The sequence below is a fragment of the Gracilinanus agilis genome, chromosome 5, assembly GCF_016433145.1.
Source record: "Gracilinanus agilis isolate LMUSP501 chromosome 5, AgileGrace, whole genome shotgun sequence".
NCBI classification, from domain to species: domain Eukaryota; kingdom Metazoa; phylum Chordata; class Mammalia; order Didelphimorphia; family Didelphidae; genus Gracilinanus; species Gracilinanus agilis.
The window spans coordinates 283531667-283554368 of NC_058134.1; the positions used below are offsets into that span (position 1 = coordinate 283531667).

Consider the following 22702-nt stretch of genomic DNA (forward strand, 5'->3'; position numbering starts at 1 on the left):
TCTGAAACATTTACAAACAAAAGCCTCAAAGAAAAACATAGCCTAGCCACAAATATAACTAGAATTCTTGAAGCAACATTTAAAAAAGGAATCAACATTTTTATAAATGGAATGAGAACACTTGACATTAGTGTTACAGAATAAAAAATGGGAAAGGAAACAACCAGCTTGGCACAAGAGTTAGAAAACCTTGTCCAAACAACAAACTTTCCTAAAAATTGGAATGGATGAAATAGAAACCAATGACTCCATGAGGCAAGGAGAAATCTTGAAAACAAGAGACTGAAAGAAATGGAAGAAAATATAAAGGATTTCATAACAAAAACAACTGACCTGGAAAACAGATGGAGAAAAAACATTTAAGAATCTGGGGACTGAATGTCATGACCAAAATAAGAACCTAGAATATCCTATATTTCAAGAAATCTTAAAAAGAAAACTGCCCAGATCTCTTAGAAGCAAAGGACAAAGGAGAAATAGGAAGAATCTGCTGGTTACCTCCTGAAAGAAACCCCCCAAATGAAAACTGCTAGAAATGATTGCCAAAATCCAGAGCTTCTGATGAAAGTACTAAGTACAGCCCAGATGACACATGATTTAGCAGCCACCATCGTAAAGAAACAGAAAACTTAGAATCATATTTTAGAATGAAAAGGGGAGATACACATACAGAGACAACCCAGTTCTGGCCAAGAATAAATTACCCAACAAAAAAAATATAAGAGGGGAGAAAAGGAACCTTTAATGAATTAGAACTTTCAAGTATTTTGTATTTAAAAAAACAGCACTGGCAGAAACTTAAGTTCAGAGGAACAGAAAAAGGTCAACACAATCATTAGGGACTAAACAAGGATAAACTTTGCATTTTAATATGGGGAGAAGATGCAGCAGGGGTCATGGAATCTAATTAGATGGAAGACCTGGGAGTGGTTCTGTTCTTGAGGACCTTAAAAGAATGGAAGAGGGTGGAGGCAAGATAGCAGAGAAGATAAGAGACTTAGACCTCAGGTGACTCAGAGAAAGGTGATGTCAGTTTTGTGTGCCTAGAGACTTTTGGAAGGAAACTATAGAGAAGGACCCTGTCATTTATATCTACAGCATCTAATACATAATAGAAACTTAATGTTTACTGAATTTGAGGTACCCCTAGAATTGTTTCAGGTGCCTTCTAATAATACCTGATTTTTTGTGACCTGGTGTTTTCTTGGCAAAGACCGCCATGGTTTGCCGGTTCTTTCCCTCCAATTCATTTTACAGATGAACTGAGGCAAACAGAGTTAAATGAAGTCACTTTGAGAGACCAGATTTGAACATAGGAACTTTCTGACTCCAGGTCCAGCATGCTATCCACTGTACTACCTAGCTGTCCACCTCTAGAAGATGCATTGATAAACATTCATAAAGTGCCTTTGATGTGCTAGGCAAGAAAAATAGCCAGATATAGGTGTCTAGTGGGCAGTTGTCCCTTCAGGACTCCAGAAACTAGGTCGAATTGGAGTACTTGTATAGGTGATCAATTAATCAACATTTTTTAAGCATCTACTCTGTGCCAGGCACTGTGCTTACAAAGGACAGTCCCTGCCCTCAAAGAGCTTGCAATCTAACATTAGAAAACCCAAAAAGAAGCTGAAAAGAGAGGGAGGGAAGGAGAGCAGTAGAGGTTTCAGATTTGAGGAAAGGTAGAAAAACCTGTCAGAATGCCCAGTGGCACAACCAGGGGAGAGATGAGGAGACCTACCCTCCTAGTTTCTGGGGCCTAGCCAGTTGGTCAGATTAAGTCCCAAAGTAGTGCCAGTCAGGTGAGAAATGGGGACAATTGTGATAATTGATGTGACTATGGGATCCAATGAACTGAGGGACAATAAAATGACAAGATTGCTGAGTATAGATTGAGACATTTAAGATAACAAAATCAAAGAAAGTACTCAATTAAGGCGGAGGGGAAAGCAGCATTAAGTGCCTACTATGTGTAAGGCACTGCCCTAAGAAATGATCTCATTTGATTTTCACACCCCTGGGATGTGGGTGCCATAGTTATCCCCATTTTACATTACCACTATCTGGGGCCAGATTTGAACCTAGCTGCCTCAGATCAGCATCATATAGCACAAAGGATAATTAAGGAACGCTGCCATAGAGCAATTTCCATCACAATGAGGCAGGAAGTGTCTTCCTAGAGCATTAAACATCCCTTTTCTCTGGGTACACCACATACTGTTAAAGCCAGAGGCCTTCCAAAGAATCGCCGATTTTGATGTCTTCTAGAACTGGGAAAGGTCATGCCCTCTGGAGCATCATGATGACATCACTTAGCCAAAATGTATGTTCTGATTTTCTAAAAGCTCCCTCTCTATGCGCACTATTCTCAGTGTCACTAGATACCTTTTACGTTTTCCTAGATTTCCTTAAATTCTTCTAGTACCATTAGCATTTCATCCTCAACATCACTCACAAGTGAATTCACTTCTAGTCCTGAAGAAGGCTGTGCTTTCTTTATCTGAGGATCCTATCACTTCATCATTGCCCAACCTTAAACTTTACCAGGACCATGACCACCTATCCTTCCACCATTTAATACTTTCTTGAGCTGTCCTCCATTTTGCTTCTTCCTCCCAGGCTAGAACCTTTAACTGGCTAGCTTCTTTACTTCTCTGGCCTCAAAATGGTCTTTTTTCCCCAATGTTCAGTTCTCAATTTCTCTGCAATATCTGACAGGGTTCTCATTAATCCCACCTAATAGCTCCATTCTCAAATCAACCACAACACCCCCTTCTTAATGGAAAATGCACACCTGATCCTGGTGATCTCCACCAGGCTCATCAAATTGTTTAATTATGATGCTCAGATCTAGATTATAGCTGTTTCCCCAAGCATTTGTTTTGCACCACCTGAACTTGAATGGATGTCCTAGAGATCTCAAAACCAACATGTACATTGTGAATTCCTTTCTTTCCTCCCCAGTCCTCTTCTTCCACTTCTGAGTTTTGTAATCACAGATCAATGGATCACTTATCTCACCAGTGTTGTCTCTGCTCACATTCAGTTCCTACTTTAATAATTTTTTGGATGTGACATAAATGTTCCTCCATTCTGAAGTACCTAGTCTTTAAAATCTTCACCTTGTAGAAAGGTTTTAACTTGCCCTTTTTACAACACAGGTATCCAATTTGAATATAACCTACCAGTACCTTTGACCACTTTAGGTTCCCAACTACAAGGGTCTTTGTGACTCAAATAGAAACCTTTTATGGACAGGAGAACACCAAAGGCATGAGGGGTCTGAAAGTGAAGTATTCCACAACTTTAGCCATCTAGCTTTTAATAGCTGGTCTAGACTGAAGTTGTTCTTCCTGATGGAGATCCAGATAACTCAGATTTTACAAGTAGAATCTTAAAAAACTGAACAGGCTAGATAACAGGTTGGATAAAAATTGTTATCTACTTCACAGGGTTATCATAAAATCAATTATAATATAAATAACTCTCTAAAAAGACATAAGGATAATTCAGGTATCACCTGGTATTTAAGTAACCTGGCTAGGTCCCCCATTCTCAGTCTTTCTAGACCCAATTTCCCAAGGTGCCCAATTATCATTGGCTTCACATTACCAGCTCTCCTCTTCATGTATTATTTTACTTTACAGTTAATTCTTACCTGTTTTCAAGATACCTACCCAAGGGCTTCTGGCCAGACAATAACAAGTCCAAGATAACTGAGGTACTAAAACTGTCAACTTTTAATTTAATTTTGTGTAAAATTACAAGAAATTAACTTGCTTCAAAGGACAAAGATAATGTGATACCTCAAGGATATAGGATATAGGTAATCAAATCAGTATTTCATAAAACCCTCCAGCTACCCAAGCACAAACCTTGATCCAAGGCTCTAATGATAGACTTTTTTTTTAAAACCCATACCTTCATCTTCGAGTCAATACTGTGTATTGGCTCCAAGGCAGAAGAGTGGTAAGGGTTAGGCAATGGGGGTCAAGTGACTTGCCTAGGGTCACACAGCTGAGAAGTGGCTGAGGCCAGATTTGAACCTAGGACCTCCTGTCTCTAGGCCTGGCTCTCAATCCACTAAGCTACCCAACCGCCCCCTAATGATAAACTTTTTGTTGAGTTTGGTACTCCCCTGTTATTTTCTCTACTTATAGTCTTCAGAAAATTGTCTGTCCTTGAGTAGGCTGTGCCAAGGGCACTAATTTTATATTCAGGTTTTTTTTTTTTAAATCAAAAGATAGACACACCAGGCACAATATAAGGTAAACCAACCATTTTATTTTCCTCTGAGTGGTTCAGTGGTTCAATGGGCAGATAGAGCTCTTTACATAGGCTTTGGAGGGGGTCTGGGGGCAGCACCCTAAAAAAGTAAGATAGATAGTTATTTAGGATATATGTATTGACTGTATACAGGTCAGATTAATAATGAATTGGTTATGTTTTGAAGAGCTATCTTTAATCAGAATAAAAAAACCCAACCATCCAGCCCCCTTTTCAACTCAACATTTTCCAGGAGTAGTTTAGTTCCAACCATACCTCATTTATCTTTGGAGACCCCCATAAAACTTATTTTCATTTTGTCATTTCCCCCTTAAGAGTAATCTCTTCCGGAACAGGGATCTTTTCTTAGTAAACTTCTCAATCCCAAGCAATCCTAGTAGCCTCTCCCTATCTCCCTTTCCTTTTTGTACTCGTCCCAGTTAAGAAACTTACTGCAGGTCTGAAGCGGGGTGGGGGTGTCCGATCCTTTCTTGCCTCACGGGATCGATTTCTCACTACTTTGCTATGGATCGCGCAGCTCACACAGTAATGTAGTTTCACATACAGTTTGGGCAGCACGTAGGCTGGTGAAGGAACAAGTATTAGTGCTTAAATTGAGACATCGTGTTTCTCCCAAAACATATACAAATATATTAAAATTCTTCAGAGAACTCTTGTTTCACAAAAGGATTTAAGGTGGAGAGCACAGGTTTGGCCACCCTCCCCAAAGGGTGCAGGGTCGGACTCTACAAACACTCCAGATTCTTGGAGGTCTAGTTTCATGTCCCACTTCTGATATTAACTAGTTGAATATGCTCCTGAATCACTGGTCGGCTATATGTAATACTTACGTAAATTTCTGGTACAGGAAAATAAACTTTTAACCCTTAATCAGAATAGCCTGCTACCTGTTGACTTGAAAAGACGTCACATCTAAGCTTAACTTTCAATTCCCAGTTAAGGAGATCAAAAGCACTTCGCCAGGTAGGGACCCATTTCAAACTCAGCGTTCCTGTCACCTACGTAATTTCAACCGCCAAATGAATCGGGGAATGGTGGTCACTTTGGGGGCGGCAGAACTAGAACTACTAAAGAGTCTGGCCGGGCGGCCTTCTGGCGGGACCAAACCCGGGGCTGGACTTACAGTCGAAGACGCTGGCCTCGGAGATGTCCCTGACGGCCGCGGCCTCCACGATGTTGCGGATTACGAACTTCTTGATGGCCTTGTCCTTGGGCACGCAGCGGGCGCAGTTGGTGCAGCGGATGGGCTGCACGTGGCCGCGGCCCTTCTTGGCACGCCCGTTGTTCCTCCTCTTCTTGGTCTGCGGCGACGGGTGGTAGAGTCACGCGGGGCTACTGAGGGCTTTCCCCGTGAGTGCAGCTTCTCCCCCCCCCCCCCAAGGCCCCGCTCCCACCTACCGGGACAGCAACTCTAGGTGGCCCCTCAGCCGGGGCCAGCGCGCCTGCCTCCCCGTCCTCTCAGCTGCCTCCCTCCCTCACCTGCTGTGCAGTCTTGCCAACCTGTGGCCGGAGTCTTTACTCCCCATCTTCAAAGGCCTCGGGTGCTCTCTATTATCCCACTCCAAAAACCTCGGGCCCAGCCCTCCTAAACACGGCAAACCCCACCAAAACACGTAGCTTCCTTACCATCTTGTAAGCCAGAAACCGAAAAAGGATCCGGCTCCGCCACGATCCCTCTTATATACCCAGAGATCCATGCGCGTACGCATGCGTGCACATAAAGCCCTCCCCCCCCCCCCCCGGAGACAAATCAACCCCAGGACTCACTTAACAAAAGGTCTTAGTTCTTAAGGGGTCCATCTACTCTTTTAGAAGAGGTTTCTGGAGTTGTTTTCGGCTCAGAGGCAGAGCCCCCGAGGGATTATTTTCTTACTTAGTGGAAGAATACAAGTGTAAATAATTTCCCAACAAGCTCCGCGAGGCTCTGGCTTTCCCAGAAGCGCTGCTGGGAGTTGTAGCTGGTCAGTTGTGGTGTCCTGGGGAACGCCGGGAGTTGTAGTCCATGGGGTAGAAGGCAAAGTGGAGGACTGCCTTTTGGGAAATGTAGTTCGAGTGCACAGGTAACCCTACGTGCGCGATGGGAGCTGTAGTTCAGAGACCTCCCTGGGCCCAAAAACCAGGGTTTCGCCGACAAAGGAAAGCTAGCTTTTCCACGCCCTGCTCTCTTGTTCCCCCAACCTTCCTGGTGGTTTCAGCTTCCTTTTCTTTCAAGAATGGGGACAGAAAGGCAGAAGTTGAATCCCTGGAGCTCTATCCCGTCCCCTAGCCAGTATTAAGCCCAGGGGCTCCCCCTTCCTGTTAAATCCTTGCAAAGCCGCTTAGGCCCGCGAGGGTGGAGCCCAGCCCTCCGAGTCGGGTGTAGGCTTGCAGGCAGCAGGTTCCCGGTCATCCTTAATGCCCATGGTGGCTAGCGTGCCACTCGGTGCATAGTCAATGCTTTCCCCAGGCAAATCGCCTGCCCTTCTGCCTGGAAAGTCTATTCTGATATCCTGATAGCAAGCCGAGGATCAAGTCTTTGCAACTCCCATCCCAGATTTTAGAACTCTTGATTGCACTATGGAGTCCATCCAGTCCCTTTCAGTTAAACTCTTATCGCTGCAGCAGTTTTATTTGGGCCCTTCTTGCTTTCTCAAACTCTTTTTACATCACCAAATCGGCTTCTTGTCAGGGGCAAAATGAATCTGAATAAAAACATATGAAGGCATTTCCCTCCTCCTCCTCCTCCTCCTCCTCCTCTTCTCCAGAACAGCAAAGCAGAGCAAGTTTGCAAAGACAGGAGGTGTTAAATTACTCATGTTTATTTATAACAGACCTTCAGCCAGTACAGTACAAAACTTACAGTAGTATATTCTTCATTACACAAATATTTACTTACAATATATTACAGATACAAAACGCTTCGCTGTTAAGTCTCAAAAGCAAGTTTGACTCCCCTTAAGAAGGGAAAGAGAAGAAGTCTCCAAAAAAAGGGAGGGGTAGGAGAACCCAGAAGAGGCAGAGAGGACAGGGATCAAGAAAGACACCAAGTCTAGGATACAAATGAAAACCCTGGGAGAGAGAAGGAGGACAGAGGTGGTATTGCACTTTCTTCTTTTTTTTCTTTTTTTCTTTTTTTGTTCATCATAATGTCTGATTAAAAATATATATATATATAATATGTACACAAGGAAAGAAGCTGCTAAGAGTGTTACAAAAATCCCTCCACAGCTTAGAGACAGACACAAAAAGAAAACAACAAAGGTTTGGAAAAGTATCGCTTAGAAAGGGTTTTCTTGTTTTTGAATTTTGTTAGAAAAGGAAAACACCTCTTTCCTCCCCATGGGTTTCAGGGTGGTTGGGTTTTTTTTTCTTTTTTCCTTTTTTTTAACAAAAGGAGCTGGGAGGAGGAGTGAGCACATTTGAGGTCCCAGAGCCAGGGGGGGCTCTAGGGAAGTAGGACTTTGTACCTAAGACCTTGGTTAAAGTGCAGTGATGATCTAGAAAGTGATGGTGTCCTCCTCTTCCCCTCCTTAGAGTCTTACCTTGCTCCCAGCCCCGATGTCTCTGCTCTCCTGGGCATGGCAATAGCCTCAGAACATGATTTCTTGTTTTGTTTTGAAATTTCTGGGGGAGGGGATTGTGGAAAAAATGTGGGTAGGACCCTAAGGCTCTGATCTCCCAGAAGGGAACAGTCCCTATGGGAGTCACTGTCACAAGCAGAATACTGAGTAGTTCCCAGATGGGAAAGGGAAGAAGGTCTAGACAGGGCCTCGATGTCCAGATCTGCTCAAATGGAATAGGGAGGCAGAACCTTTCCTTCGAGATCCCTCCCTGTCCCTGTGCCCCCATTCCCCACCTTCCTGGTGGTATCTGGTTATTGCTACATCATCCAGGAGGGACCGAGAGACCACAGCTCTACAAAGATCTGAATCTCATCTGAGTGGCCTCAGGGTAGAAGAGGAAGAGGAGAAAACTGTTTTAGGATCTCCTCACAAAGGGGTAGGACAGACTCCTCTCAGAGGCCCGAGTACCTCAATCCTGGGTTCTGTCCCCCAGCCAACCCTGCAGCATCCTTCCCTGGGGACCCCTATCAGATCCCTAAGGAAGGAGAAGAGGCAGAAGAGGCAATGAGGAAAGGGGGGTTGGGAAAAGCAAGAGGAGAGAGGAAAGAGAGGACCAAGTGTTACAACTTGTGAGGTGGTTGTGTTTTTGTTTTTGTTTTTTTTTTTTTTAACATATTAAAAAAAAAAACAGCCTTTGGTTTGAACCTCAAGGAAGCAGGAGAGCCAGGTGGCTGTGGCCCTGGGCCAGGACTCCATGTGAATAGAGATGCTGCCCCTTCCTAGGGGCTTCTGCCTCCCTCCCACACCAACGAAAGCAGCCAAGCATGCTTCAGGAATCAGGAGAGAAATGATTCTTTCCTTCCCTGCTTCCTTGGCACCAGGCATGAAGGGGGCAGTGAAGGATGCCCTCAGTCCAGATGTGCTGGACCCAGTCTCCCTGGGGCAGGGGGCAGGTAGGGGTAGGGGCACATGCCCACCCTGGAATCATTTTTGGTTATACTGAAATAATTAAAAGTGAGGAAAGAAACATCCCATTCTTGTGACCACTGGCCCTGAGGATGGAGCCTCAAAGCTCAAGAATGGGATGGTAATCCCTGCTGGGGAGGGGTGAAGGCAGCAAGACTGAAGGGCTGGGTCTCCTCCTTGTCTTCAGGCAGCAATAGACTTCACTGGTTTTTCATATGGTGGGATATGAGCCCCTGAGTGCCTAGAGAGGTTTCTGGGGTGAGGGAGTCAGGTGAAGAAGCACTGACAGAAAGACAAGACTCTTGCCTTCTCCCGGTCCCTGCTTTCTTTTAGGTGAGGATCTTTTCCTCCCAATGCTTCAGAGACAGAAAAAGGTATGGACCCAGCTTTCACCCCTGAGAAGAGCAGATTGAAGTGCCCCAAGTGGAGGGAAGCCACCACTGAGCACACAGACTGTTGTAGGACCAGAACAGCCTCGGTGAGGTTGAAGGGAGAGGCCATCACATCCTAGTGGGAGACCCAGAGTGCAAATGCGGGCTTCAGAGTATTCATATTATTAGGGGAACAAGGGAGAGGATTCTGAGCCTCACAGTGCCCTGGAGTGAACTTTTTCAACCCCCTCAGCCCCCTAAGTGGGGGAAATCCTTCATTCATTCATTCATTCAAGAACAGTGCAAGCTGCCCAAGGTGAGAGGGCAGAGAGGTATGGAGTGCCAGGGAAGGGGTGTCCCAGAGAGGAGATATAATGCCACAGAGCTATGGTGGGGCCAGGAGGCACCGGCACCGGAACTGAGGAATCTGGCAGTGTAAGTGAGGGGTGAGGATCAGGGACAGCAGTAGGCCAATGCCCCTCCAAACTCCAGAGAGCTTCCCGCCCCATTGTCCTAGGGATGTGGAGGAAGCTGGAAGAGAGAGGGAAATGAGGCTTGGACAGAGAAGAGAATGAGGGAGAGGGGTGGCAGGTGTGAGATGGGCTTTTTTTTTTTTGAGAGGGCAAAAAAACCCTTCATCTAATCATCTTACTAAATAACTTAGTGTGAATTCGGGAGGCGGAAGGCTGGGAAAAAGAAAAACAAAAGACCTGTTTCATCACAACGCTTAAATAAATCTGCTTGGCAACTTGAAGAAAGGAGAGGGGAGGAATGGTGAGGAGTCAAGTGTGAAATCAGGCAGCCAGGGACTAGGACTGTGTGTCACACAGGCTACAAAAGCAAAACTGAGTCGGATAGAAAAGTGGACAGTGGTGGGGTGGGGGTGGGGGGGAAGGTGTGAGATGGGAGGGCTGGACACCTCTGAAGGGATGGGTAGAAGACAGCAGGGGAGGCCGGACAGCACTAGCCCACCTTGTGTTCCCCTCGGACAATGTGGGAGGAGAACTCGTACCGGTCCTGGCTGTGGTAGCCACAGATGTTGCACTCAAAAGGGTCCCTGAAGCCGTGGCAGCCCATGTGGATGGTGAACATGACGTGGTCCAGGAAGAGGATGCGGCAGTGCTCACACTTGAAGGCCTTCACTGGCTCTCCGTCCTCACCCACCACCCGCAGCATGTCCTTGGCAGAGCTGGGGGCACTCCGGGGGAGCCCTTCCTGCATCTTGGGGTCCTCTTTGGCGTAGGCAGGGCTGGGCCGGCTCCCCACAACCAGAGCAGAAACTGGCTGATTTGGGGGACACTGAGGGGTCGTTATAATTCCCCCACCCCGCTCCTCATGGTTGCTCTCTGTGTCTGTGGAGTCCTGGCAGCCATTGCTGGGGGAGACCCCAGGGTCAGCCAGGGGACCCCGAGCCCGGTAGAGGAGGGGGCCCCCGTCAACCAGGTCCTCATGCCCCTCGCTGGCTTCCCGGGTTCCAGGTAACTCTAGTCGGCCAGGAAGGGGCTGCATCTGGGTGTAGACAGAACTTATGACAGGTGTGAGCTCTGAGATGCAGTTGGCAGGTGGAAGGCGGAGTGGGCGTAGGTGTTCTGCGCCCACAAAGGCTAGTGAGCCAAAGCCGGGCTCCAAACTGGGATGTGCAACCAGCTCCACATCCTTCTCATAGCCACCTGAATTCATGTCAAAGGGGAGATCGGAGAGGCTAAAGCGCATCTGCTTCTCACCTGCAGGGAAGGAGAAAGTACTTGAGCTCCCAAAGGATGGCACTTCTCGGTATGCCACTCTCTCGTAAGGCTCACCTCCCAGATGCCCATGACCAGAGGCCCACTCCTGAACCAGAGGCCAGGATCCAAGCAGCACAGACTACTGCTTTCCTAAAATCAGAGGACTCTCTAGTCCAACTCCTTTCTTTAATAGGAGATGAGAAAACAGGTATAAGGAAGTTAGGTGGCCACCTGGGCAGTCAAAAGACCCTGAGCCATGATCCCCCACAACACCCTCTGGGGCCTGTGGCAGGGCCAGAGAAGCAGGGATCACTCAGGCCAGGACAGAGAAGAGAAGTTTTGCTCCTATTGTCATAGGTTCTAGGGAATGGGATTCTTTTCCATTCCTGACTGCTGGGAAGCTCCCTGTAAAGTCTGACTTCCTTCCTGCTTCTGCTTTTTCTTTCTTTTCCACCCACAGCAGCTACAGACATGGATTCCTTTTTTTTTTTTTTAAAACCCTTGTACTTCAGTGTATTGTCTCATAGGTGGAAGATTGGTAAGGGTGGGCAATGGGGGTCAAGTGACTTGCCCAGGGTCACACAGCTGGGAAGTGTCTGAGGCCGGATTTGAACCTAGGACCTCCTGTCTCTAGGCCTGACTCTCACTCCACTGAGCTACCCAGCTGCCCCATGGATTCCTTTTAAACAGCTCTGTTCCCAAGATTATATCTGGAGGGGTTTCCAATGATGGGGTCATTAACCTGTACCACGGGATCCCTGCAGACCTCATATGAGCTGAGAAAACCATATACTAACAGCATCTTGGTTCTGGTGTATTGTCATTTATTTTGTTAAATATTTCTCAATTACATTCATTCTTTCTTTTTTAAATCCTTACCTTCCATCTTAGAATCAATACTGTGTATTAGTTCTGAGTCAAGGGCTAAGCAATGGGGGCTAAGTGACTTGCCCAGGGTCACACAGCTAGGAAGTGTCTTGAGGCCAAATTTGAACCTAGGACCTCCTATCTATAGGTCTGCCTCCCAACTACATTCTTAATCTGTTTCTGGCCTGAGACTTGGCACCTCTGGCAGAGTGGAGAGTCTTCAGGATATCCAAGTTTAAATCCTAACTCAAACACTTGCCTGCTATGTGACTCTCAGACCTTTATAACCTCAGTTTCCTCATTTGTAAAATGGAGATAATAATTGCCCCTCCTTCACAGGTTGAGAACCAGATGAGATAACAGATGTGGAATGCTTTGCAAACCTTCAGGCACTGAGACTGAGCCTTGTGATTTGTTTGGTACAGGGACCTTCCAGGTGAGGAAGCTCCCCCTCCCAATGCAGGTCTCCATCTGCTTTGTAGCCCCTAGTCTCAGAGTACTTCCCGGAGCACTGAGAAATCAAGGGACCTGCTTAGGATCATAGCCAGGATGTTTTTGAGTCTACACTTGGACCCAGGTCTTCTGATTCCACATCTGGCTACCTAGATCTAATTATGACCTCCTTAGGAGCAGAGCTGGTTGGAAGACTACTAGAGCTGGTGTGGTGGAGAAAGGAAGAAAGATACAGCTCTAGTAGGTGCTTTAGCCATGATTCTGGGGAAGCCTTAAAACACCATGTATTAATTATGATTATTATTTTTATTATCTCAGGTCCCAGTGATTCAGAAGGGCTGTGGGAACAGAGAACTCTCCCCTTTATTTTTTGCTGCCCTTCCCACCCTTCTCCCATTCATCTGAGTGTCTTACCCACAAACTTCTGTGGTGTGGAACGCTTGCGTTTGGTTAGGCTGTTGGCCAGGCGGTCAATAAAAGTTGGCCGCTCGGAGGACGAGTGTAGTAGCATGGAATCTGGCACCATCTCTAGGTCACGCATGTCATCACCTGGTGGAGAAGTAGCAGTAGAGTGAGAGGAGAGAGGGTCAGTCTGGGACAGCATCGTAGGAACAAGCCAGGGGCAGCAAACTCCAGCCAGCTTTTAGGCCCAGCAAATAGTGAGGCAGTGACCAAGGCAGATTATACACACTCCATGTTCCTCAGGGTTTAAGCTTAGCCTACCTAACCTCCCCTGAAATCCACTCTAGCAATATTTCTAATACTTCCATACATAAATTATATGCTTTTATATAGAGGAGCATGGATTCAGTGAGGAAAGGGACATTAGAGGTCATCTTGTCCAAAGCCCATCTTCTATCTGGATCTTCTCTATCTCTCTCATTAGATGGAGGGTAAGGATTGTGTCTCCTTTTCTACTTCAAGGATTCTTTAACGGGAAATCTAGGATCTTGTTTTTAAAGAAATTCTGATCAACGAATTTCATTAGAATTGGTTTCCTTTGTAATCCTATGTTATTTTGTATATTTAAAAGGGGTTTGTGGGCTTAATCAAATACTATCTAAAGGGTACAGGGCACAAAACAGGTATCCTGCTCTAGACCTCCCCATCACACCTAATACATAGAAGGTTCTGCACACAAGGGGCAAAGCTGGTCACCCTGCATCTACCCTGCTGAGGTGATCACCTCTCACTTTGGAGATATTGACCAGTACCCCCCTTTCTCTCTAGTATGTTTTTTTAAATCCTTACCTTCTGTCTTAGAATCACTACTAAGTATTGATTCCAAGGTAAAAGAGCATTAAGGACTGGGCAATTGAGATTAAGTGACTTGCCCAGGGTCCCATAACTAGAAGTATATGAGGTCAAATTGAACCCAGGACCTCCCGCCTTCAGACCTGGCACTCTATCCACTGTGCTACCAGGCTGCCCCTCTCCCCAACATTCTTAGCCTTCCCTGTGGCCCCACCTGGCGGTCCAGTCAGGGCCTGGGCTTCAGTACTGAGAGACTGCAGGTAGTTATGACACCGCTCCTTGTGTTCCTCCAGTGTACTCTGCTGCTTGTAGCTCCGGCCACAGTAGTTGCACTTGTAGGGCTTGCCCACCGTTGGGGAGGAGACTAGAGTTGGGGTTGGGGGTGGGATGGGGAAGAAACAGTACTTGGGTCACTTATGCTCCCCAGACACTCCCCATCTGGCATAGAGAAGACCCTAAATTTGACTTCTTCCTACCTTCCCTTTCTCCCCCTGCTAGAGGCAAACATATACCGAGAGAGCTAGGATGATCTAGGAGAGCTGGAGGACCCTTTTACCAGTTAGCACAGGAGCAGCTCCAATGGCCAGATGCTGCAGTTGGGAGGATGGGGACAAAGAGCCTTGGCAGCCAGGCTAGCCACACCCCAGGGCATCAGAGCCTGGGCCCCAAGCTGTGGTTTAACCTTTCTGTGGGGCGGATGGATGAGAGCAGTGTTTATCAGAAAAGGGGATTTCTTGCTTACGCATTTTTTCTTTCGTTGGGGGGAAAATGTTGGGCCAGTGGCAGTGAACCAAGAGCTCTCAGAACGTATGTGGGGTCAAGGGGGAGTGAACTCCCACTGGACTCCATTCCTAGTCTGGCTTCCATTTCTAGCCTGAGCTTCCTGCACATGATTTCTCTATCCCTAGATTCCAATCCCCTCCTAAACTATCAAGGGCATCAAGAAGATGTGTCCTTTGTGGATACTCAGGTTGAACTGGGAGAGAAGAGAAAAAGAGAATGAGGGTTTAAAAGAAAAGGAAGGCATAAAGAAGAAAAGGAATGTGAAAAAAAGCACATGATTCCTTACCCCATAAGAAAGAACACAGTTCTTTTGGTCAGTTTGCTTTATAAAGGCATTAACATTATTCTAGGAGAGGCAAAAGGAAGATTGAGAATATAAAGCTTCCTTTAAAGAGGCAGCATGGGATAGTAGATAGAAAGCTGACCTCAGATCAAGAAGACCCGAGTTCAAGTCCACCACTGCTACACATAGCTGGTCACTTAACCCCCTCAAAGCTCTAGGCAGCTCTCTGCTCTAGACTACTGAGGATGGGTCAGCTTGCACTGGTATAGGGAGCTTCCTTACCTGAGATTTTCCTATGTCACGGAAATCGCAGGTCCAGGCCCTGTCCTTAAAGGGGGACCCTTGGAGGCCTGGAGCTGAAGGGTGGGGTGTGAGCAGTGGGGAGGGTTGTTAGATAAGAAACTGTGAGCCTATGTCAGCAAGTGTAATGGAAGTGAAAAACAATGAACAGGAAGAATGCAGGGAAACATGGAAAGCCTTATATGAACAGATCCAGAGCCAGGAAAGCAATGCACACAACTACAGCATTGAAACCGGGAACCACTGCCAGCACAGAAGAGGGCACAAGATGGTGTTTTGCTGATCAGCCTTTAAAGGTCCATGTATAGGAAGCAGGAGAAAGCATCCCTAGGAAGCTGGGTCTCCTCCATAGCCAGGGAAGGTGGCTCTCTCGTGTCTCACTCTAGAAATGTTGGCACTTGAGGGGTGAGATGAAAACCATCCCTGAATGGCTAATTTCACCAGGCCAGTGGCAAAGTGCTCAGGCCTTAGGGAGGGCCACCCTCTTGGCTGTTGTGAAGAACATGCTGGCACAGTCCCAGAGAGGTTGGACCCCTTTCAGCATCTCTTTCTACTTTTGCTCTCCAGTCACCCATCTCCCACCCCTTACCCATCCCATCCCACTCCTGCAGTGAGCAGTCCCTAAGCCTAGAGCCCAAACAACCTGTTTCAAACCAGCAGGGGGAGGCTCCCCACTCCTCCTCCTTCCCATTTCAAGTCTAAGCCCCACTCACTGCTAAGAGGCAGCAGATTTCACTGGGTGGGGGAAACAAACAGGTTCTAAAGGGGGGCTGTAAGTGGCTTTGTATCTGTGTAGAGGAAGGATCAGAAAGTTGGGGAAGGGAGTATTTTGTCTATTTCTGCTGCTCCAACCCTGGAGTGGAAGGGTCCCACCCAGCTCTGAAGGAGAGCTATGAAGAGTCAGAGGCCTGGAGAAAGAACAAGGAAGAAGGGTTTGGGGTGGCGAAATGGCAAATGGGTTTCTCTCCTATCCCCCTGGCCCCATGAATTTTAGAGGATCAAACAACACCAAGAAGAGTTCTCGGAGAGAAGCTTCCCAGAACCTTCTCCACAGCTCTTTTTCTGCCCTGTGCCCGAGCCACGAGTCCCATGCTGAATGAGGAAGCTGGCAAGCACTGCCTGCCCACCAGACTCACTCAGTGCTGAGCATCTGTCCAGGCTGGGCTGGGCAATCTGATCCAGATCCTGAGCCCTTGCCACCCTCTGGCCCTGCACTTGCCCTAAGAAGAGGAAAGGAGGTAGAACCTTATGGGTGGATCACCTGCTCTCTTTCCCTTCCAGACTAGGAGGACCTTTATGGAAAATAGGAAAGAATGGGGGGGGGGTGTGGAGATCTAGGAATCAGCAACCCTGGAGAAGCAAAGGCTGGGGCCTCTTTGCACCTGTGGGGCTTAGAGTTGGAACAGGTGGGGTGGGAAGAGGGCTCAGAAGTGGGGATGTAATGGGGAATAGATGGCTCTGGCACCAGAGAAATTTACAAAAACAGAAGTCAGGGAGGATGACAGCTAAGAGACACCACCACTGCCTCAGATCCCCCTTGTTTCTCGGCATAATTCATGGTGGATATTAAATGTCTTGTCAGATATCCCCTGCAATTTCCCACAAAGGTTCTGTGGATCAGGAAGTAGGGGCAAAGATACAAGGCACCATCAACTTTGTAGGATTTTTTTTCAAGCTTTTCTGCTACCTTTTGCCTACAACTGAATGATCAGCTCTCTGATACAAAGAGCATCCTTCCTTTCTTCTGCAAGACTGGGATTCCAGAGGGCCTTGGGTGGACTGGGATTGGGGCTGGAGGAGAGTGGGTAGTTCCAAGGTACAACCCTCCCTCCCTTTTACTCCCCTCTCTGTGGCTCACTGACCGGAGTGGGTGCGGAGGTGGCCAGTGAGAGCGTCTCGCCGGCGGCAGGCATAGTTGCAGAAGGGGCATTTGAAGGGCTTCTCCCCTGAGTGCAGCTTGATGTGGCGCAGCAGGTTCCCCTTCTGGGTGAATGAGGCACCACACTGGTTGCAGTGGAAGGGCCTCTCACCTGCAAGGGAGACAGACCCCAGAGGGGAGGGGAGGGAGAGGGTTTTTAAGGCCAGACTCGACCCCCACCTAACTGGCTCAGAACACCTCCCTATTAGGCAAGGTGGGTCTATGGTGCCAGGCAGGACTGTGCCTTAGGAATTCCTGCTTTATTTAGTTACTCCTTGGGGTAGTCTCACTCAGGGCAGTAATAATGTAATGGTTTGGGGGTAGGTGCCAGGCATTTGTGGGGTGGAGGGAAAAGACAGTCCAGTGTCTCTCTCCAAGGGCAATGGCACAAGATGGCCTTTTGGCTTTAATCGAAATCTGAACTCCAAATTACCTCCTCTGTCCTAGAAGCTGGGGGAAGCACTGAAGTGAAAGCATCTGTCCATTTTTGGAGAAGAGATTAATGGAGGTGGGAGAGGGGAAATAGAGGGGGAAAGGGGAGAACTGAGACCCTAGGAGGGGTTGTAAGAACCAGAAACAGTCCCCAGGAATCCCAATCTTAGCTTACCCTAGGACGATTCTTGAGTCCTTAACATGGTACCTTCCCCAAACCTCCTGGGAACAATTCCTGTCATCACCTCCTCATTGTGATGAATGAGAGAGGTGCTGAGAAGGAGCAGGTGAGGCTGGGAGCCCAAGTTCCCCTTTCTGCCAGTTTGAAATAAGTCATGGGAGAGCTCGTTCTTTTCCTACCTCCACCTTGCCCCTCAATGTGGCGTCCTCTAAAACCCTCCCCGCTCAATGCTTTTCTGCTAGTAACTCCTGCCCTACATTCCTGCCCAAATATCCCAAGAAACACTTTCCTTTTCCCACTCACAGCCCCATCCCAAAGCCTTCCCCGAGCCCTGTTTCTGCTTACCCGTGTGACTGCGCTTATGTACCATAAGCACATTGGGCCCGATGCAGACCATACCACAGATGTCACACTTGAGCTTGCCGTTGGGCAGTCGGATGCCACCAGGGGAGTGAGGCTCTGGGCCACTCCCATCACAATAGCCCAGGGGCTCAGACAATGAGTCTTCTACAATCACACTGTCCTCCTTCTCCAGAAGCCGATCATCTGGCCCCAGCAGTCGGCTCGACTCTTCATCACTGTACATCTCCACCTTGATGGAATTACCTGGGAGGCAAATGCTTTGTAAGTTAGGACAAGAAAAGATGGGGAACATTTTAGGGCCAGTATAGAAAAGTGGGCCAGACTTGAGAATTCAAGAGGAGCCAGTATCCAAGATGCAGTAGCCATGGTGAGGGGCGCCAGGTCCTGCTGAGGTCTGGAATATCTTTTTCTATCCAACCCACTCACTGGGTAAGCAGGCTTCAAGATGGAAAAGATTGAGAGTTGGTAGGGTGTCATCTTTTACTAGGATGAGAAAATGTGTGTGTGTGTGTGTGTGTGGCAAGATGGTCTTGGGTTTGGTAGGGGCTGGGAAAGGTATAGGTGGGCTGGAGAGCAAGGGAGGAAAGGAACACAGGTGGGGGGGACATACATGACCCAGTTTATCCTCCCACCCTCTACTCAATAAAGCTAATGGTGGGGAGGGTGAAAGAAAGAGTTGTCTGTGGGAGAGAGAGCTTTGACTTTAGCTCTGACCTACATTCCTGACTATTCCAATCATCTAGAGAATGTCAGGGATCCAAGCCCAGCTGGAGAGGGGCAGGCACAAGGCCCCCACCTGAGCAGGACAGTTAGGGTGAAATAAGGAGGGTTCTCTACCTTCTGCCAACTTCTTCACCCAACACCCCATCACCTAGAAGCTTCTTCAGCAATTGAACTTGTTTAGCTCCTATTTCCCTGCTCATACTGCATGACCCCAACCCCCACCACCCAGACCTATTTTAACTTCTTCCAGAAACCAGGGGAACCTTGGTCACTGGCATCCCCAGTGCTCTTAAAGGGTTCTGGAAGCCAGCTACAGATAATGACAGGGAAACGGTCTGTAGGTCTGTAGATAAACAGGGAACTGAAGGCAAACAGGAATGCCTGACACAGGAATAAGGCTCAAGCTGAAGGTGGGAATGGGGGATTGATACTTACCACTAAGAGAGCAGATGGGTGAAGAGTGCTGACTATTTGGGGTGCTCACAGAGGGCCCCACTGGGGCCCCACTGAAATCCTTCTCCAAAGATGAGTCCCCGCTACCTTGGGGAGACAAAGCGGAAGAAGGTTAGAGGTGAAGTTGGAGAGCCCAGCCCTGTGTCCTCTTGTCCCCTCAGCACTGAGAAGAAGGCCCCACGTGCCCCACTGAGACCTCAGGAAAACAGGGTGGCTGGGGCCCTCTCCCTCCCTTTATAAGGTTGAGGGGAAGAACAGCATCAGTGATTGACGCCCACAGGAAGCAAAGAAGGCCTGGGGCCTGGAGAGTCGGGGAAAAGAGATGAACAGGGGGCCTCAGGAGGACCCGTTTTCCTGGGGAAAGTAGCCCTCAGTGGATCCCAAAGGTACCTCTGGGATCTTTGGGGAAGACCAGCTCTAGTGTTCTCTAGGTACTACTACATATCTCACCCAATCATCGGGATTCATCTCAGAGATAATGGGCAGGCCATCTCATAGGCACGGACTGGAGCAAAGTCTGTCTTTTTTTTTAAACCCTTGCCTTTCATCTTAGAATTGACACTAAGTATTGGTTCCAAGGCAGACGAGCAAAGGGGTTAAGTGACTTGCCCAGTGGCACACAGCTAAAAAGTGTGTCTGAGGCCAGATTTGCCCTAGGCCTGACTCTCCATCCACTGAGCCACCCAGCTGCCCAAAAATTCTGTCTCAAGTGACAGATTCAATCTTGGTTGTCTAAACCCAAACTCTTCAACTTGCCTCTTCCAGGTCGTCTTCCTTCTGTGACCCTGAGCTACCTGATGGTACACTCCTCTATTTAGTGTCCCTTAAGCCCTTGCACACTCAGTTTGCACTTGGTGACTGAAATGTTGCTTTATATGTGTGTTCTTTGGTTGTATTGTAGGTGTTTTCCACCAAATTATATGGTTCCCTGAGGAGAAGGCTCATGTCAATTGTGGGGCAATGCTACACTACACATCGGAAATAGTTAATAAATGGCTGCTAACCCATTCAGAGATACCCAGATCACAAACACAAACAGAGAGACATACTCAGACAGGCAAGAGTGGACCTAGCCTCATGCTCACACTGATGTTCCTAGACGCTGTTCCTCAGACATGCGTACGGAACTTATACTATCCCCAGGCTGGAAATTCACCTATGGCTTTATCCAGATCTCGTGAAGAGACCTGTTCTCACAAGATGAAGTCTGAATTCTAAAGAGGATGTAATTTGTAACATCCACCCATGCTCATAAGGTAAGAAATTCGAGGACCATCCCAGTGATCCTTCTGTTGCTCTGGTCAAAGAAGAGAAAATAATCCCTCAGGAAGCATGCCCCCCCCTCCTTTTTCTACTTAACTTTTGGAGGCCCCCAGGCTTTAACTTACTTCACAGAGTTGTTGTGAGCCAAAAGCTTTACAAACCTTAAAATAAACAAACATGAATTCTTTTCTCCTCCATCTTTAGAAAAATGCCTCAAAGCCCCAAGAGCTGTGGGCTGATGGGTCCTTATTCCATCCTAAGACTCCCTAATCTAATTGGGGGATTATACAGAATTGGGGGACAGGAATGATGGAAAAAGGATCTGTAGGGGACTAGGTGGCTCAGTGGATTCAGAGCCAGGCCTAGAGATAGGAGGTTCTAGGTTCATATCCAGCCTCAGATATTTCATCGCTGTGTGACCCTGGGCAAATCACTTATTCCTCATTGCCTAAACCTTACCACTCTTCTGCCTTAGGTAAGGGGTTTTTTTAATTAAAAATTTAAAAAAAAGGAACTATATTACCCTTTTAAATTAATTAAGAAGCATTTATTAAGCACTTACTGCATGGCCAGGCACAGAGCTAAATGGTGGAGACAAAAGTAAAATCAGTTCCTCTACTCAAAGAAAACATGTCTAACAAATTATTTATTTACTTAACATGGAATTGTCCTAAATGACCTGATAGGGCAAGAAGGGAGGGAGATATAAGCCTTAACGCCACAAAGATTAGTTAACTTTCTGGGAAACGGCACTGGATTCTTTGTGAAAAGTGATTGGCTCTGCCTCTGTTCCTCTTAGATAAAGTTGTTTCCTGGGGAGAGGGATGTTGGAAGCATGAGAAAGAGCATTCTCTTAATAGCCAAGTACTGCCAGTTCATGAAACCCTTGGATAGGGCTGCTCTCTCTAGGATAAAGGTAAGGGAAAGAATATTCTCATTCACTTCTTCCCTGGTGAGTACTAGAAGATTATACTCAAATTAACTTCAAAATAAAACAAAACAAAAACCCTTACCTTCTGTCTTAGGAACAATACTACTGATTCCAAGGCAGGAGAGTGGAAAGGACTAGGCAAACGGGGTTAAGTGACTTGCCCAGGGTCACACAACTAGGAAGTGCCTGAGGCCAGATTGGAACCTAAGACTTCTGGTTTCAGTGCCTAGCTCTCTAGCCACTTAGTCACCTAGCTGCTCCTCAAATTAACTTCTGAAGAGGTAATATATGAAATATTAAGTTTCACAAGTCAGAAATCAATCTAGGAAAGCCATGGACTTTGAATCCTAGTCAAAAAAAAAAAATAGGAAAAATAGGAGCTAGCCTTGGGAAATCCATCAGATCAACTCTAGGCTTCGAGAACTCCAGAGAGGGATTTTCAAATCCTAAATTTCTGGGAAATCTCCAAACCAATCAAGCTGAAACTACTTTAATGTCCCAGAGAAACATTCCTGACCAAGGTTATCACAACTTCTTACCATTAGAACCATACCATTAGGACCAGGGGAAGGAGGAGATAACCCCCAGGTTATATCTGTTTTACATTCTGGGAAGGCTAGTGCTCTGCTCTTGCCTTCCTCTCCCTGATCCCCCTCCAATGGTATCTGTTCTTAAGAAGCAGTCAGGAAATTCAGGAGAACCTTGAATCTCCACACTTTTCTGCCAGGGCCTTGACTTTAGCAGATCTCTCTTTCTTAGCAACGGAGCTCTGAGATACAGGGCAATTGGTCTATTCCAAAGAAGCGAGGTAGATGCAAAGTAAGGCCCTGGCTACCCACACCCACACCCACTGTAGGGACCTGGCTGGGAAGAGGAAGAAGCCTCCTTGACCTCTTTGAAGCTAAGGCATCTGCTTCTGAGTGCCCATTCTCTCTAACCAGCTTCCTTCTCTTCTCCCCTTGTCCCAACCAGGCCTGCTTTGGCATTTTTCCCCTGGCAGCTCCATCTGGGTCCCCAAGGCCTAATCGAGATGTCACCACTAGCTCAGGCGGCTCAAGCCGTTGTCTTTGCTTAGCAACGCCAAACGCCCTCTCCCATCCTTGGCAAGCATAGCAAGGAACGCCCCCTCCCCCTTCCCTCCTCCCTTCTCTACACCCCTCTCCCTTTCCTCAGGCTCGGGAGTTGTTTCTGAATTGGCTCCCTGGCCCAAGCAACCCCCTTCCCCCTCCCTCTGTCCACTTCCTGCCTGAACTTACATTATCCTTCCCTTGCTGGTGAGACCCCAGGGTGCAAGCGCAAGCCACCGCCTTGGAAACGGTGCTGGAGTGCGGGTGGTGTGTGCATGTCTGCGTCTGGGTGGCAGGCAGGGGTGAGCCCAGCCACTCACCTTCCAGGAAGCATGGATTCCTGGAAGTGAGGGGAACCGCCGTCATTTCATAGGCACCAGCAGCAAGCAGCCGGGTGAGCAGGGGCCCACAGCTGCAGCTGGCAAGAAATGCTCAGCTTGGAGGGGTATCTGTGTGATCGGGGAAAGGGCTTGAGAGAGAATGGCGGGGAGGGGGCACTGAGGCTAAAGCATCTCTTTCCTAAGGCAGTGAGGAGGGCTAAGAA

The 22702-nt window shown here is 47.5% G+C and overlaps 2 protein-coding genes across 3 annotated transcripts in view; both read right to left on the reverse strand.

The window, feature by feature from the left end:
• Positions 1–4261: 4261 nt before the first annotated feature.
• RPS26 (ribosomal protein S26) lies at positions 4262–5947 on the reverse strand. The gene is made up of 4 exons (XM_044677637.1): positions 5911–5947; positions 5408–5585; positions 4717–4847; positions 4262–4363 (listed from the first exon to the last, which is right to left on the reverse strand). Exons 1-4 carry the CDS (start codon positions 5911–5913, stop codon positions 4328–4330), a joined length of 348 nt encoding a protein of 115 aa, XP_044533572.1. The 5' UTR covers positions 5914–5947; the 3' UTR covers positions 4262–4327.
• A 3383-nt stretch (positions 5948–9330) lies between these two features.
• IKZF4 (IKAROS family zinc finger 4) overlaps positions 9331–22702 on the reverse strand; it is a 17512-nt gene continuing 4140 nt past the window's right edge. The window contains exons 1-7 of one of the 2 annotated variants that reach the window (XM_044677561.1): positions 22479–22524; positions 18880–18984; positions 17704–17964; positions 16690–16857; positions 13676–13825; positions 12622–12756; positions 9331–10887 (exon numbers count right to left, since the gene is read on the reverse strand). In XM_044677561.1, coding sequence (XP_044533496.1) covers positions 10127–10887; positions 12622–12756; positions 13676–13825; positions 16690–16857; positions 17704–17964; positions 18880–18984; positions 22479–22524 — 1626 coding nt within the window. In that variant the 3' untranslated portion in view covers positions 9331–10126. Of the gene's footprint in view, positions 10888–12621; positions 12757–13675; positions 13826–16689; positions 16858–17703; positions 17965–18879; positions 18985–22478; positions 22525–22702 lie in introns of those variants that run through there. The other variant, XM_044677562.1, reaches the window with a different exon arrangement.